This window comes from Sus scrofa, chromosome 1 (assembly GCF_000003025.6).
Source record: "Sus scrofa isolate TJ Tabasco breed Duroc chromosome 1, Sscrofa11.1, whole genome shotgun sequence".
NCBI lineage: Eukaryota > Metazoa > Chordata > Mammalia > Artiodactyla > Suidae > Sus > Sus scrofa.
In genome coordinates, this window is record NC_010443.5 from 123,474,680 (window position 1) to 123,492,175 (window position 17,496).

Sequence of the window (17,496 nt, forward strand, 5' to 3'; positions counted from 1 at the left end):
TGTATGACTTTATAAGCTTTTGTAAGGACAGTAGCTTTTTTCCACTGAGTGAAATGGGAAACCATTGGGATATTTTGATAAGAGAAGTGACATGTTCTATGTCATTTAACAGGATTACTTGGGCTGCTATTTTGAAGTGGGACAGAAGATGATCAAGGCTTGATGCAGGAAGACCCTTTAGATGGATACTCCACGATCCAGGTGAGAAATGGTGGAAAGAACATAGATCAGGGAGGTAGCAGTGGGAATAGTGAGAAATGGTTAGACTCTGGATATCTTCTGAAGCCAGTAGGATTTGCTGATGGGCCAGATGTGAGGTGAGGAAGAAAAGTCAAGGATGACTACAAGGTTTGTGGCAAGAATGGGGTTGCCATTTATTGAGATTTGGAAGAGTGCTAAAAGAGCAGCTTTAGGGAGGAAAATCAAGACTCAATTTGGGACACTGTAACTTCAAGGTACACAAGTAATACTGCTTTTAATAGAACTCATTTTGAAAATGTACCTGTGAACATTAGGAACTTAGAGAACTGGTGATCATATCCCTCCAATGTGCTAGTTGCATTAGTTTAATATCTTTCAAGACCTGTTGTTGCTGACTTCTCTGAACTTCTCACCTTCCCTGAGAGTATTTCTACTTCTTTGATGGGAGAACTACAACAGGAAAATTAGAAAATCCATGTATATAACTGCTTTGGAAATAATAACAGAAAAATCTGTATGTGAAATATCTCCTTTTCCTAGGGCATCCAAAAGAGCTGATGAACTGAATTGGGAAGCTGAGGAAAGCCACAAGCTTTAGGTAAAGAGCTGCATGAGAACAAAGGCCTAGCTTTGGCCCCCAGGGCTCTGCATCTGAATCCATAGCTTGGCAGTTATCATGTGTTATTCTAAAAGTCCACTGCCTAGCTTTGGCCCCAAAAAACTCAGTGCGGAGAGATCTTCTACGCTGAGAAAGCAAGCCTGGCTCCTTGCTCCAGATGTCATTGCTTGTCACCTTCTTTGAAGTGATGAAATTCATACCCTGGATCTTGGGCTCAGCCTCTGAGTTCCCCATCTACATCCATCTACATTCTTCATCTTGAACCACCCATCCTGAAAATACACTCACACAAGAGCTCTAAACACTGCTTCACTGCAGAGTCACTCCATGTAAATTAATTTTCCAGGTAACTGAAGCTTAGCGGTCCTTTGATGCCAACCACATGAAGGAAATTTTTTTTGAGGATGAACTGTAAACATTCTTGCTTTCTTAACCATGGTGCGTAGAACAAAATTGAACTTCTCTGACATTAGGCTGTCCTCTTACAAAGTGATGATGCCCTCAGGCTCTAGTGAGGCATGTGGAGTTTGTGCCTCCTACTCTAAGACCTCAAAACTCTTATGTTTTTGAGGCTTATATTTCCTTTTAAAAACGTTTTTGATGTCTTGCATCATCCCTGCTGTCATCTATTGCTAGTTACTACTTGTTTATTTGGATACTCACAGGCCATTTTTAATTTATTACCTGATTCCCAGCTTGTCTCCTAGTAGCTGATATCTGACCTACAGAAATGTGAGATAGCATTTGTGGTAGACAGAATTGTAAGTAGGCCCCATTCATGTTCACACCCTGTGTAATCTCTTCCCCTTGAATAGGAATAGGACCTGTGAGTGTGGTGGGATGACCACTCCATTGATTGGGTTACCCATATGTTTGGCAAAGGTGAAGGGGCTTTGAATATGTAATTAAAGTCCTTAGTTAATTGAGTTAAAGTTAATTAAAATGAAGATAGACCCAGGTGGGCCTGACTTAATCATCTTTTAAGCTCTTTAAAAGATGATCTAGAGGTAAAAAGTTTTCTTTTCTTTTGGCCCTAAAGGAGCAAACTACCATGAGTTCTATAGAAGGAAGGAAATTTATTTGGCTAACAACCATATGAGCTTGGAAGAAGTCTCTGAGCCTCATATGAGAACATAGCCCTTACCAACACCTCAACTGCAGTGTTGTAATACCCTGAGCAGAAAACCCAGTTCCATGCCTATACTCAACCCATGGAAATTGTGAGATAATACATGGGTTTTGTTTTAAGATGAAACATTTGTGATAATTTATAATGAAGCAATAGAAAATTAATATAGAAAAGTAGTAATCCGGAGTTCCTGTTGTGGCTCAGTGGTTAACGAACCCAGCTAGGAACCGTGAGGTTTCGAGTTTGATCCCTGGCCTCACTCAGAGGGTTAAGGATCTGGCGTTGCTGTGAACTGTGGTGTAAGTTGAAGAAGTGGCTTGGATCCCTCCTTGCTGTGGCTGTGGCATAGGCCAGCAGCTACAGCTCTGATAAGACCCCTGGCCTGGGAACCTCCATATGTTGTGGATGTGGCCCTAGAATACGACCAAAAAAAAAAAAGTAATCCTATTTGGATTTTGTGTTTAAAAGGGTAAAAGACCATACTGTACTTGCAATGCATAGGTTCGTAAAAACTTAATCTACTCTACCTTACTATGTATAATATCAATCCTGAGTTTTATTCAGCTCAGGAAATAAAGCTCTAGAACCTATTGGGATTATACTTGTCCATTCCTGAGCTTCACCTTGTAAAATATGCAGGGCTATAGTGGGAAATCCAACCCAACATTTCTCTTGCCTACTACTTTTTCTACCCAGGAGAGAATAAGTTAGAAAAAAAAGATCTCATGTTAAAAAAAAAAATGGAATAACACTAAACTTATCAGTTGGTGTGTGGTGAGGTCAACTTTTTTTTATAGTAATATTTTAGTTACTTTTCATTATTATGTTGTAAAATATAATGATGCGCACAAAATATGATAGTATAATGTCTTAAATTTTGTAACACTTTGTAAAACTTTTAAAAGTTTATTTCCTATGACCCTCACAATATATGTCACTTCAAACATGAATTTATAATTAAATACAGCCTAGCAGGCAAGTAATTTGTCTATTTACATATTTATTTTTAAAAATATTATTTTGAGTAATTATTGGTACATAGTAAGTTAAATCTCTCACCCCTGTCCTTCATTAATCTTGTTTTTCTCTCAAGAATCAACCCTTATTTGTTTCTTATGCATCTTTCTAGAGATATTCTGTACAGTTACAAATAAGTATTCAAACATGTGTTAATTTTAGTACTTTATATTTTGCTAAAAAAATGACATATTTCATTGGAATTTAACATTCTACCAGAGTAGAGGTTTAAAGGGCATTCTTCCACAAAGTTTTGCCTATAGTTCTTGGCTTATTTGCAAATTTGTATATTTGTGTTTTATCCTTCAATAAACTTGAACACTGTTTTCTGCTTTAAAAAAAAAAAAAAAAAAAAAAAGTGCCAGGATAGGGGGAATGTCGAAGGACAAAGCGCTTTTTCTTTCTTTCTTATTTCTTGCTTTTTTTGTTTTGTTTTGTTTTTGTTTTTTTAAGGCTGCAGGTGCGGCATATGGAAGTTCGACTAGGGGTCGAATTGGAACTGCAGTTGTGCCACAGCAACTCAGGATCTGAGCTTCTGCGACCTACACCACAGCTCATGGCAACACCAGATTCTTAACCGACTGAGCAAGGCCAGGGATCAAACCTGCAACCTCATGATACTAGTCGGGTTTGTTACCACTGAGACACAACTGGAACGCCTATAAAGCACTTTCTGCACAAAAAAAGGGCAGACTGAGATGGTTTTTTTCAGCACCAGAAATCTTAAAGAGGTAAGTCTGACCACACACCTTCCCATGGAGAGGAGTTTTCACCTGTAGACCAGGACTTGCTGGCTGTGGGGCAACTGGTGGCCCTGTAGGAATGCCTGGGTCAGATGAGGACTCTTGGCTTGACCTCTTGGCTGTAACTATGACTCATGGAGATCCCCTGATCTGTTGGCAATGGGGACACCTGATCATACCCAGAGAGGAATTGCCCTGTTCCCTCCTTGGGAGTCCAGACAGATGTCTTCCTTATGGCAACCTATCTCCTAAATCTCTGCCGAAGAAAACATTAGAAATAGTGAGGTGGATTGGCTCCAGGTGACCCATGTGGCAATAGCTAGCCAGCAAGTACCCCAGATGCCAAGTTTGACACAAGTATATATGCTGATCTCTGATTGACACAGGCACCTCCACCAGCCCACCTGGTTATCATTACAATCCTACTTAATTTTAGCTAAAGGCCTAGTTGATAGCTACTGGCAGTGCCAGTTAATAATAACCCAGCAGCCTAACAACAGTAAGATCCAGGGACAGGATCATCCATTTCTGAGTTTTCTTCTCTGTATTAGGAGAAATTGTGCAGCAAGTGCTGATTTTCTTTTTGGCTCAGGCTCTAGGGCAGGTGCATATCTTTCTGGTGCCTTTCAAGGACACCCATGAGATGCTGCACTGTAACACTCGACTCGGCTTCCAGCACTCACCAAGCACATCATTTGGCCTCCCTGGCAGCCTCTTCTGAATAACCCCAGTACCCAGCAAAAGGGATCCCTCCCAGGGTCACACTCTGTCTTCCGTTCAGCTTCTCACCTCCACCTGCAAACTGGGGGGAGGGGCTTGTGGAATTCTCCTATGGTATCTGGCAGTTATTTCCTACGACGTGTTTAATTTTTCTCAGAATTGGTTGCAAGCAACCTTTTCTAGCTTCCATCAATCTCATTCCATGTAAACTCTAGGCTTGGCTGTAGTTCTAAAAATGTCGTGTGGATAGCCTGCTTCCTTAATTTCTTGCTGTGATGCAGAACTATCCTATTTTTATGTTTCTTTGCTCATTTCAGGAGGGATCCAATAGACAATGGAGAAAGAGAATTAGATGCCTTTGCTGAGTTTTTGTTTTGTTTTGAATAGAAATCTGGTCATCCTGTATTTAGAGTATCTGCAGGACCTACAAAAAGAAACACCATGGAAATTAGTGATTGAATATATATGGGTCTGAGACTTAGGGGAGACCTGGGTTAGACATATAAATTTGGGAGCCATCAGCATGTGGTGGGAGTCAAGTCACAGGAGTAGGAAAGACTGCCTAAAGCAGTAGTTCCAGAAATTTGTGACTCATCAGAATATACAGATTGCTCAATCCCTCTCCTGTAGATTCTAATTTAGTAGGCTTATGGAAGTCCTCAAGAATCTATAATCTTTTTTCAAAGCTTCCATTGAAAGAGTTCTAAAATTGAGTATTAAGGAAAGAAATCAAAAGACATTGCTCCCTGCATGGTCCTCCTTTCATAGGAAAGTTTTATGTCTAGATGTACACGGATATGTTATAGGGATGGTGTCAGGGTCATCAGCTGAAAAAGTTATGAAAATGCTGAAAAGTCATTGTGAGGAAAGGGTGGGGATGCTGATGAGGAGGAATGTGCACAAAGTGAGGGGACAGAGAAGGCCAGACATCAATGAACATGGTTGTGCAACTTTCTCCTTCTTGCTCAGAAAGAAGCATGTGTGGACATGGAGATGGGAGGTGGTTGGATTAAGAAAGTTGGGTGAATCAAAGGCCAAGGACAGGACACCAAGGGCCACAAAAATCTTCTGGTATCTGACCATAGCCTCCATCCTTTCAATTTTCTGCTGCTCTAACCTGTTCCCAGTATAGCTGCTCTTGACCTCAAAATCACCAGTCCCTTATTGCCACCTATTCCTCTTTTTCTCAGTCCATGTTCTTCTTTGTTAACCTGGAGCCAAAGAGGCATCACCCCAACCACTCTCGTGTCAGTAGTTCTCGAAAACTTAATAATGGCTAGTTTAAGGTAATACCACTAATAAATAGTGAAACAAAGATATGAACGCAAGCTAGTCTGAGTTTTTTGCTTTTTTTTTTTTTTTTTTTTAACACTACTTTATATGGCCCTGCGGTTGGCAAGGTGATGCCCCAGCCAGATCCTATTAATGAAGGACTTATTTCCATAGCAACTGGGAGTGCTGTCAGCAGACAGACTTCAGCTGTCAGGCCCTTGGGGATGCTTCAGCTTCAGAGAATTGCCTCATCCAAGTTCACACCATTTCCCAGGCAGCCCAAGTCCAGTGACTGGTCACTGGGGGAGTAAAAAGGCTTAGCCCTCTCAGTCTTGCTCTGGACTGCTCTGAAGGGACATTTTGTCTCCACGGCACACTGTAGGGTAGCTGAGACTGTCCTTAGGTTTGTAGCACAGCTTACCTTTTCCTCACCCTTCCTGCTTTCTTCCCCTCCCTTCCATGGCTGTTGATACCAAGGGCACTCCATAATAAACATGCTCCAGGCTGAACTCTGAGTCTGTTTCCTAGAGAACCCAACCTGCAACAGCCTCTCAAACAAGAGCCAGAATTTCCTATTACAGAAGTCATGTTACTTTGACCTTTTACAGAGACCTCTCAAGTGTTTCAGAGAGGTGTCAGGCCCAGATAAAGCTGGGTGCTCCTTATCCTGGTCACCAGGATGGTATCTAGTCATTTGCATTTTAGGTCCATAGGGCTCAAGAGAAAGGGTTAATCTGGGCCTGTATTAAGTCCAATAGTGTCAAATTTGGGATAGGGTTAGCCTGTTGCTTAAGCTTTGCTGTTTCACTTTTTCCTCCCTAGTCATCCTGCTGAGGCCAGAGTCTGGCTTGGAAGTCCTAATCTCGAAATCCAACTTTGAACAACCTGCAGCTGAGGCAACTGATTCAAATTTTCAGGCTCACATGTGATACACCATTGCGCCATGATTTTAGTGACTGAAAGGTGAAATCATGAGCTAGGCCAGAGCAAATGAATTTGAGTGCTTTTATTTCAAGTTGATTTTTTTCCCTCCTCATATTTTATCAGTTAGAATAAACAGTCATAACATGTTAGAAAAAAAAAAAAAATCAAGCCATCCATCAGGGGAAAAAAAAAAAACTATTTGGTTGTTTTTTAATGTGATTAAATATAGTAGGAGTACTAACAAATGAAAAAATCAGTACTTGTCTATTCCAAATTTGCAAGTTTCTACACTTCACATTTTAATTATTTTTTTAACCCATACAATCACTGTAAAAGTAACTATATGATTCAGGATATATTTCTTTATAACAACTTGAAAGTATGTGGTTCTTGGTTTTCAGTTAGACATCTATGAAGATCTCTTCTGTGCTAACCATTTAATTAGAAAAAATATGCAAAGTAATACCATGCTGGAAATTTCTAAATATAAGTAAGAAAAGCAATTAAAATCTATATATTAAAAATGAAACATTTTGCATTTAATTGCAATATATTTTGCCTCCTAATACAGGTAACATTTTTTTCAGTCAGCCCCAAATTAAAGCCATATGTTATTAATGATCACCCACACTCTAAGTATATAATCTGTGTTACATTAAGTGACCTTATTTAGATAACTGCTTTAAACATTGTGTGGACTCAAGTACTTTTCAAAGTTTTCAGTTATTGATTTTCAAATCTTCTTTGTAGGTGTAAGCCTCTCAGAACGCCAAGCCTAATCACATTTCCTTCCCAGCTGGTCTTTCCCTTTGATAACCACCCATGGTTACTAGACTAGCCTGTCAATAAGCATTTAATGAGAAAGTGTTGTGGGGCTGAGGCCTCCACCAGGGCCTTGAAGCAAACAGAAGATTAGGTGTGCCTGGAAAAACTTAAAATAAGTTGATGGCTTTCATGGGCGTAAGCCAGCATGGGTTTGATTAATTTTCATATTTATCAACAGCAATGACAGAGCTGTTTTTCTAGGGGTAGTACTGGTTTTGACACCCCTGTAAGCTGATAGAAAAAAAAAAAAAAATAGCTCCCATTGACGAATAATACTGAAGAAAAAAAAAAAAAAAAAGACAAAAGTTTACTTAGAATCCGGTAGGGTAGTCTTCAGAGATTTGTGTATCTATAGGTCAGAACATAAAGAATTGGAACACATTTCCTAATTATTCTTACATTATGTTAAAATGTATCCTAATCCTTTATCTTTTAAGAATAAAATGTCAGGACATTTTTATGATTTCCTCTAACTAGTAAGACAGGAGGGAGGTTCTTCGTGAGGATTTCCAACCAAGCCATGTACAACCAATCTGATATAGATCCTTTTCTTGCCACTGGAAGGCTCCTGATGGCATAGAAGAAAAATAAAGAACAAAAGTGACAATTACTATAGGCAGTAACACCACTAGTTATCTGCAGTATGTAATAAGTGGTTTGAACTTTCTATATGCCTCCCCTACAAAATGAAAGCACTTGGAATTATTTTGAATATATATATTAAACTGATATGTTTCCCAGATAACACAAACAGAAAAATAGGCTCAGGCATTATAGAGTGGAGATAAAGCATGAATATAAATTTTCACTGTTCTTTAAGTAGAAAATTTGATGAACCAATACCTTTTCCCCTTTTTGGAAAAATAATACTTCCTAATAGTTTAAAGCTCTTATATTTGGGAGAAAACAGCTGTTTGAAGCCTACCACCCAATTTAGGAGACCAATCTGTGTCCTAGACACAAAGTCCTCCAGTGTAGACCTTGCTTGAAGATGTACTTACTTTGTACAAACAAGTCAGTTCATGAGGTATAAATGTGAAATTGTTGTTTTTCATGTTTAGCAATAAATCTTTAGGTAAATATTCATAATTGCAGCATGTACACCCCTAACATTTGTGGGATGGAAGGCGAAGAATGGAAATAGAAAAGCCCATTCCTCTTTCTCCCACCTGGGCCTCCTCCCGCTTGGCCAAGATCCTCATGAACATGCTGTGGATGCCACCTCTTAGGAGCAGCTATCCAGGAAAGGGGCCTGTGAACCTTACTTGGGGCTCATTAGGCAAGGAATTCCAGGCTCAAGTTTCTGGAGCCCGAGGGATCTAGAGGGAGAGATGGGTTCTGGGTGGGCATGTGCTGTGCTCCTGTCCCTGTACGCAGAGCACGCCTGGCAGACACTCCAGATGAGGCCCTCTAAAGCCCTAGTTGTCAGGGTGTCAGGATGGCATTTATTTTCTCTCACTGTCTAAAATCACATGTTTCCAAACTTATCTTTTCCCCCTGAATAATTGGAAGCTTTTAAACTGATTAACCCATTCTCTGTAACAGTCATAAATGTCTGTGGTGGTACTCACAGAACTATGAGATTGGCAGCTCTTGAGTGCTCTTGCAAGAGTTCATTCAGTCGAACTTGGCGGTAACTCTGTGGATAACATGCAAATTTTGCAGAGGGAAGTTCTCCCAATTATGAATGAGAATTTATCATCTTACCTCAAATTATGAACAAGTAGAAAAACCCCACTTTTTTAAAAAAAAAACACAATCACGTCATTCAGGTTTAGAAACTTACAGTGTTTTAAAAAGCCATAGGAAATTTTAGAAATGAAAAGAATAAGCCTAGGTTATCATTGTGCTACAAAATGGCTTATTAAATTCTAGAAGAAAGAAACAAGCAAGCAACATGGATAACAGTAAAAAGAAGCTGAGAGTGGCCAGAGCTGGCGAACAGGTTTGCAGTAGAAGAAAACGAACCTAATCTTGATGCCAATTTGATATCCTAAGAACGTAGATTTTATCCTAGTTTCTTTAAGCTCTTTGAATAGTCTACCAGTTTGGGAGACTGGTTTTAGTGAAAAAGCCACCAAAAGACACATTCAGAAAAATAACTACATTAACAATTTTGTATTAAGGAGAGTAATATTTATTATTACATTTTACTGGTTCAGAAACCAAGACTCAGATATGTGGCTTGCTAAATTATATGAAGAGTTTTTGTTAGAACTGGTCAGTTTATCACACAAATAATTTATGATTATTAGCTCAGTACTTTTTTCCACTAAATCTGAAAAGCTTTTAATATCTCTTCCTCTAATTTGTTCTAACTTTAGCTCCTGATGTAATTTAAATGTTGTAGTTTAGAGGTTCTTAGGGTCCTTTTCCTTGAAAGTCCAATCTAATTCAGCTGTCAGTTCTTCTGCCTATTATGTCCCTACCCTTTTCATCATCCTCATTATTTCACCTTCATTCAGCTCAGGCCTGATGCAGGTAACTCTCACCTTACTGGGTTCTCTAGAAAAGCTCGTCACTTTACATCCATCCTACAAAATATGCCCTACCCAAATTTTATATTCATTGTTCCAATTACGTATTTTCTCAGATCCCTACATTAGTTTTATAGCTGTATTTATGAGGTTAAAATTCTTTGTTATTATGTCAAATTGTGAGTCAATCCATATCTACTTTGCATACATATTGATTACAATTATTTGAGACTGATAGGTCTGTCTAATGTTCTCTAAAATTAAATCAATAAGCTGATTTTTAACTTAAAAATTGATCTTATATTTAAAAACAGCTTTTTAAATCCTTATAGTCAATAAATGACTGAAAAAACACTTGAGTTATGCAGAAAGCCTGAATCTTGAATAGCAGAATTCTATAATAGATACATTACTTCTTGATCTTTAAATCAACCACTGTTTTCTTTTCAGCCAGTTAGACAGTAAAGTAAAAATTAAGGAAGACAAGTCCTTACCTTTTCCTTGACTGCTTCCAGTTCTGCATCTGTAATTTTCCACGGAGTTTCTCTCTTTAATTTCTCAGCAGTTGTTAAATCTTTGCAGCTTTCATGGAGACGATATGGTTCAATCATCTCTTCAAAGACTTTCCAACTGAAATTGGAATTATAAAAGATGCCTCACAGTGGGAAACCAACTCATTATTTCATAGATACTCCAGGTATGACTGGCTCTGCTGGCTGCAGAATCAGAGCTGAATGTCATGCAAATCTCTTAAGAAAAATCTTTGCAGGGGACTTTCTGTAAGTAAAACTATGGCTATAGTATTGCCTCCCTACTCAAGATAAGCCCTTAATATGTGTGAGGCCTTATTAGCCTACTAGGTATTATTTGATCTTCAATATAAATATATAAACACATAGATAGTAATTATTATGCAAATACATTTCCAACATAGTGTAGTAAAGTTGTAATGTAGACACTTTAGCCCATGAGTTTCCATCTGGTTATTTTACAGATTTTATGGGAGGCATTTCATGAATTAACATAGGAGATGGCTAGCCTCCCTGAGAGTTGGATAGGGTTGCCTTCCTCACCCTTAGTTCACATGGCAGCTCCCATGCAGGACAGGAGGCTGTGGGCAGGTAGGAGAATGGAAAGTGCTCCTATGAGTTGAGTGGCTATAGAGCAATTTGAGTGTTTGCTGCATATCATGCAGCGTTTGTCCTTCTGGTGTCTGATGTTGTCTGAGATTTTCAAATGGCTATTGTTCAGGTGCATGTTAGAGGAAAAAACAAAAAATTAATAATATTTTCAAATCTGAGGCCATTTTAGGGTAATTAAGAAGAAATTATTGAATAGAAAAACTAAGAGCAATATCTCAGAGCTGTGGAATATTTAAAAAAATTATTGAAATATCTTATTCTTTTCTTTCCATAAGAAACTCATAAGATTTATTTTTTAAATTATAGCATAAAATTGAGTTTATAATTTATGGAAATAGTTGTCTTCTCATATAAGCAATTTTCTTTGGTTTTATATAACATAGCTTACTTATGACTTAGTTACTTCGGAATGAACTATAATGAGAATCAGTGTGCTGTTGGATTAAGGAATTAAAAATGAAGTGATAGGTTCAATGATCTCACCGGTTGACCTGATTTAGAATTTGCAGATCAAAGTACAGAGATTACAAAGGAGTAAGATGTCCCTTCTAGTGTGCTTTTGTTCAGGGATTGAAGAGATGCTTGATGTAGTTGATTTCTGATGCTTTGGCTAATTTAGAATGGTAGACAACCAACAGAGAAGGAATAAGACTGATAGCCCTATTATTCTTTCAATCACACAATACTTTTATTTGCTTTTCCTCTCAACAGTGCTATGCCTTCAAAGACCTTGGAAGTAATCAGTACAAAGGGGTTGGCCTAGGAGAGGAGAGCCTAGACTCTTGCTCCAGCTCTTCCATTGTCCTCCTTGATCTGGATGGCCTTGCCTATAAAAAGGGGGTAATAATGGCTGCTCAGAGCTGTCATGAGGTTAGTGGATGTTAGTATGACAATTTGGGTGACAGTGCTCTGAAAAGTAGGAAGGGCCATATAAAAGCAAAGCCTTCATTTTAGTCAACAGTCACAGGACTAAGGGTAGCAATTGACAGTCTCCCTGTTTAATTTCTACATACACTTATTTTGATCAGGGTGAGAGTTTTCTTTGCATCTCAGCCCAGATGCTTATTAGAAAGACCAGTTCAAAAATAGTTTCCTAAGGAATGGAAAGTGGAGTGGAAGTTGCTTGTTGTCTCCCCGGCACCCATGCTATGTTTCTCCATTACGGTTTGGTTGGAAATGATTCCACCCCCAGTATCAGTCAGTCAGAACAAAATTATTCCTTCTGCCAGAGTGACTGGCCAGGGAAGGTACATAATCCAGGCAAGCTTGACTGATAGGCACCTAGCAGTCCAGTGGCCACAATGAGTGTGACTCAGTGACCTAGCTTGGTCCAATCTGAATGGAGCCTGTGACCTGAATTCAACCACTGAGAAAGAGACATAAGTTTGATAGTAATTTTCATTATTTAAGTCACTACAAGTTAAGTTTCTTTTACTTGAAATTGAAACATGCCAAGTGACACAGCAGATTATCGTGGGCCTGTATTTGTCCATTTATTTTTCTCTAAACTTCTACTGCTTCATGTCCATGTTCATCCTCGATTTCTTCATCCTAAGGCTCACCCCTGAACTGGCCATTTTCCATTCTCCTAGCTAGGAGATCCAAAGGTAGCTCATGATTTCTATTTTGATTATCATTGAATCTGATTTTTCTCATAAGTAGTTTTTAATTGACTCTAGAATAGTCCATCTATACATAGCATTAAATATATGTGAGAATTAATTCAATTTAAAAAGTTAGCTTATAGCTTCCTGGTTCTTTCCCATCTTCATTCCTCATAATGACAAAGTTTAAAATTTTTTTTTGTCTTTTTTGTCCTTTTAGGGCTGCACTCATGGCACGTGGAGGTTCCCAGGCCAAGGGGTCTAATCAGAACTACAGCTGCCAGCCTATGCTGGAGCCACAGCAATGCCAGATCCGAGCCGAGCCTGCAACCTACACCACAGCTCATGGCAATGCTGGATCCTTAATCCAGCAAGGACAGGGATCGAACCCGCAACCTCATGGTTCCTAGTCGGATTCATTTCCTCTGCACCATGACGGGAACTCCCAAAGTTTAAATTTTTTAACTGCATAAATATTTCCCCATAAATTCATATAAGATTTTTTCTCTCAAATTAATGTATTTATTGTTTTAGTGATTACACTAGTATCTTTAAATTATCTGGTTAATTGCTTCTAGTTGCTCTTTGATTTCTGTATGAAGATTGCTATCTTTTTGGCTTGCAACTTTTAAGTCAGTCTATACAATACAAAATGAAATGTAACCACAAGAGCTTTTTAGTTTCCCCTGGCTCAATTATTTTCTCATTAACTGTGCTTTTGTACTCCCTCTGACCCTTGCTCTACCATATTTATAGATAATGTTCCTATGATAGAATGTCTCCATCAAGGCTTATGTTTTCTGGATAGGTGGAAGACCTATTAAAGGCAATTGAAGGGCATTTAACATTAGCCTCCAACATGGAAATCATTGACAAACTGTTTTCAACACTGTATGTCACCTGGTGACCAGGAAAGAACAGTGATCAGGAGATAGTTGTTAATGGTAGATAAATGCTACCTGGTCAAGAAGGCCCATGTGAGAGTTGAAGTTGAGCCACCACTGCAAGCTTTGGGTCCTGGGCCTGGGGTTGCATCAGCTCACAGGAAGAGCTCTTTCTCTAATTAAACCACTCGGAGGGGCTGCCTTCTAAAAATTAGCACAAAAGTGCTAGATGTACCACCAGTGGCCATTTGGGAGATTCACTGAATGACCATTTTCTGTTCTAAAATTCACCTTGAAATATTGGAAAAGCCACTGCCAGCATCAGACACATGACTGTTTTATAAAGTAATATGGCATCAATTCTAGCAGAAGACTGAGGAGAGAAGGATGGATGGCACCTCCAGCACACCTCTTTTTGGTGGCCTTTGGTATTCACACCAGGGTATATTAACTGCAGTTATTCTAGTAACAATGGATTTTTTTTTTCATTCATCATTCCCAACTCATTGAAATATCAGAGGAAATCTCCACAATTTTGAAAACTAATTCATGGTTTTTTTCCTGAGAAAGAAAATACAGCTCTTCATTGCAGAATGCTGATGATACGTAAGAAACATCAAATCAAAATGGTGTCTAAAATCAAATTTAGATACCGAGACAAAAGCACAAATTCCTGGGTCTTTTGTTTCTTACAACTGTGCTTAGAGTTAGCTCTTGAGAAAAGGAAACCATGGAACAAAGGTCAGGGACAATAGGATGAAGTGTTGAGGCTGTGATGGACACTCAAAGAAGGAAGAGATATGGTTAGGGGAAGAAGTATATTAACATCCTCAGTGATAGGACAGAAAGGATGGCTAGGCAGCAGGTGACTGTGGCTGCTGGGCAGAGACTGGCATGAAAGAGAGGGAAGGAAACGGACTAGGGTAGAGAAAACCATCTTGATGGTAAAGAAGCAAAGGATATAGAAACAAATTAATTAGCAAGTACAGAGAGGCCTTAGCTGCTGATAAAACAAACAGCTGCAAGAAGAATTCACTACAAGAACTTGGTGATCAATTTGTGCCCAGCATTGAGCCAGAGCTTATAGAAAAATCCAAAGTCAGGAGGAGACACTGTGACTATGCAGGGATTGGTCCTGTACTTGCAGAGCACTGGCAAGCTCTGGCCTCTTGCTAAGTGGCACATACTAGGGAATCACTGGACCCACTTTGCTATGAAAGAGAATACATTTCCACCAATTAGAGCCATAAGATGAGCCTGTTTGATCACATTACTGCAAATGCCAAAAAGCAACGACTTAGAAATTAAAATTCTTCAAACGAAATGTGGAAGGCTACCAGTGGTTACTGCATGACAACTCAGTTCATATTAGAATGTTAATACCATTTACCAAGGAGAGTGATAAATCTTAATTTTTCTTAAGTATCTATAACTGCAGAAATATAGGGATGCAAGGCATTAGTGGTATACATGCTGTAAGGAAATATTCCATAGTAATAATCCAGGTCATCCCTGTCAATTATATCTTTTTATCATACATAAGGTGTTCTGTCAAGCTGACCCATAGCCTTGGAGGAATCATAAATACCTTCAAATGATAGGAAGTTTGAGGTTGCTGTTTGGTCAATAAGAATGCATCTTAAATCTGGATGATGTTCAGTTAGATATTAAACTCAAGGGATAACAACGAATCAAAATAAGGGAAGAGTAAGAAACTTTAGGAATGTGGAGTTGCAGCCCATTAAGAACTGCAGGAGGAAGGAGAAATGATGGTCAATGGAAATTAGAAGGGATCCAAGAGGCCAGTGAGGACCTAAGCCATGTGGAAACCTTTGTGTCTCCTTCTACTCTCCCCTCCAGGAAGCCCCATTCTACACCAAATCAAAGGTACTAAACGGCATCCAGATGCAATAATACATATGATTTTGAACTGTAAGCAACTGAAAACATTTTATGATTGTTGAGTTATTGCTCTAAATAGTTTAATTTACAACCGCTACAATTTCCAGACAATTTTCTTGCACCTCTGGGAACTTTTGTGAAGAGCTAACTTACAAGTTGTTTTCAAATGTCATGGACTTGATAAATTTAACAATTAATGAGGTTAAAATAATGTTGTTTTGAAGACATTTAAACAACTTTTTCAATTTTTTTTTTCATTTTTAAATTTTGGAACCAATATATTTTCTTGCCAGGCTTCAGGTAGTTTTAAAGGCCTCCTTTGGCAGCCCTCATCTGCTCCTCAACCAGGATGCCCCACCCGTAACTTGCCCTGATTACTCAGGTCTAAATAATAATAATGAAAACTTGCCCTGACTACTCAGGTCTAAATTGTCTGAGCTTGTGCTTCCTGCTCTTCTTGCCACCAAAGAAATCAATAACATGGAGGGCAATTCTAAAATGCTAACTAAAACTGTGTTTCAACAATTCTCTCTCTCAAGCTCATCTTCACCTTAACACCTTTTCCTTCCATTAGAACCTGATAGCCCTGTCATAAAGATATGAAATCTCTTTTTATTATATCCTATCAGGAAGTCACTGCAGTAAATCCATAACACTTTTACCTTCTAATAATAAACACAAAAGAGAAAGAGAGAGTACTACGGATAAACAAGGATCTTGTTAAATATTTCATACCTTTCTTTGTTTGGCTTAATGTTGATGTCACCAATGATATGGATGTCTGCAAATTTTATCCTAAATTTGCTCAGAAGGGAAGCCATTCTGAAAAGATGAGAGGAACACTTCACCATTGCATATTTAACTATTTTCAATCAAAGAGTTTTGTGTTTAAGATATCAAAAGCAATCATGTCTTATTTCAGCTTAGCTTTCAGACAAAGGCTTTGGTTAGTGTTTGATTTTCATTATAGTACTTGATGAATATGGATAAGCGTGGACCCAATTATTCCAAAGAAGGCAGAGAAACTTCTGTAGGTACAGTCACTGGAAACAGCAAACCAAGCTCTGCATTCATGTTCCAGGGAAGATAATGCAGAGTTGTTCCCTCTTCCTTATCATCAGGGAGTTCCTCTCATGGTGAAGCAGAAAAAAATCCTACTAGGAACCTTGAGGTGGCGGCTTCGATTCCTGGCCTCGCTTGGTGGGTTAAGAATCCGGCGTGGCCGGAGCTGTGATGTAGGTCATAGATGTGGCTCAGATCTGGCGTGGCTGTGGCTGTGGCACAGGCCAGCCAGCAGCTGCAGCTCCGATTCAACCCCTAGTCTGGAACCTTCCATATGCTGCAGGTGCCGCCCTAAAGAGCAAAAAAAAAAAGTTTCAATACTTATTGACTATTGACAATAATTTTTATAGAGTTACTGACAAACTAATAATTATTATATATTACATATTAGGGTTTTCTCCCCAGCAACTAAAAATTTTGATGTAATTTCATAGTTACAAAAGAGTTACAAGGATACTGCAAAGAAAGCTCAGATTCACCAGTCATTTATATTTTGCCACATTTGATTCGTCATTCTCTTTTTCTCTTTCCATATCTGTCTATTTTTAATCTTTCTTGCTTGCTGGCTTTCTACCTCTCACATATTCGCCATATTAAAGTAAGTTGTGCGTATTTGCCATGTAAAGTAAGTTTTCACTGGGTTTCGGCATGCCTTGGGTTCCTCAGAGGCAGAGCATTGGTGTGGTATCGTGAGCTGGCCTTTTCCAAGCCCCTGACTTACTTTAACATGGCCCCTTTACCTCTAAATACTACAGTGGGTATTTCCTAAGAACAGGGTCATTTTCTTTTGTAAACAGAGTACAATTTTTGAAATCAGGAAATTTAACACTGGTGCCACTATCATCTTATCCATCAGCCATTTTCAAATTTTATCACTTGCCCAATTCTCGAGAACTTAAGTATGGGAGGCTTTAAGAAAATATAAATTATTGTAGATACCATGTAGTTTCCATTTGCGTATGACTCTCCTTATGA

The 17,496-nt window shown here is 38.7% G+C and overlaps 1 protein-coding gene and 1 long non-coding RNA gene across 18 annotated transcripts in view; one reads left to right on the forward strand and one right to left on the reverse strand.

Annotated features, from left to right (window-relative positions):
- Positions 1 to 17,496, forward strand: part of LOC102161909 — an 87,632-nt gene that overhangs the window by 13,368 nt on the left and 56,768 nt on the right. For all 16 annotated transcript variants that reach the window (XR_002345000.1, XR_002344990.1, XR_002345003.1 and 13 more), the window contains exons 3-4: positions 113 to 201; positions 742 to 799. This is a non-coding gene — a long non-coding RNA (uncharacterized LOC102161909). The remainder of the gene's footprint in view (positions 1 to 112; positions 202 to 741; positions 800 to 17,496) is intronic.
- Positions 7,213 to 17,496, reverse strand: part of SLC12A1 (solute carrier family 12 member 1) — an 89,764-nt gene continuing 79,480 nt past the window's right edge. For both annotated transcript variants that reach the window (XM_005654446.3, XM_001926142.7), the window contains exons 24-27: positions 16,195 to 16,281; positions 10,422 to 10,557; positions 9,022 to 9,089; positions 7,213 to 8,018 (exon numbers count right to left, since the gene is read on the reverse strand). In XM_005654446.3, coding sequence (XP_005654503.1) covers positions 7,883 to 8,018; positions 9,022 to 9,089; positions 10,422 to 10,557; positions 16,195 to 16,281 — 427 coding nt within the window. In that variant the 3' untranslated portion in view covers positions 7,213 to 7,882. The remainder of the gene's footprint in view (positions 8,019 to 9,021; positions 9,090 to 10,421; positions 10,558 to 16,194; positions 16,282 to 17,496) is intronic.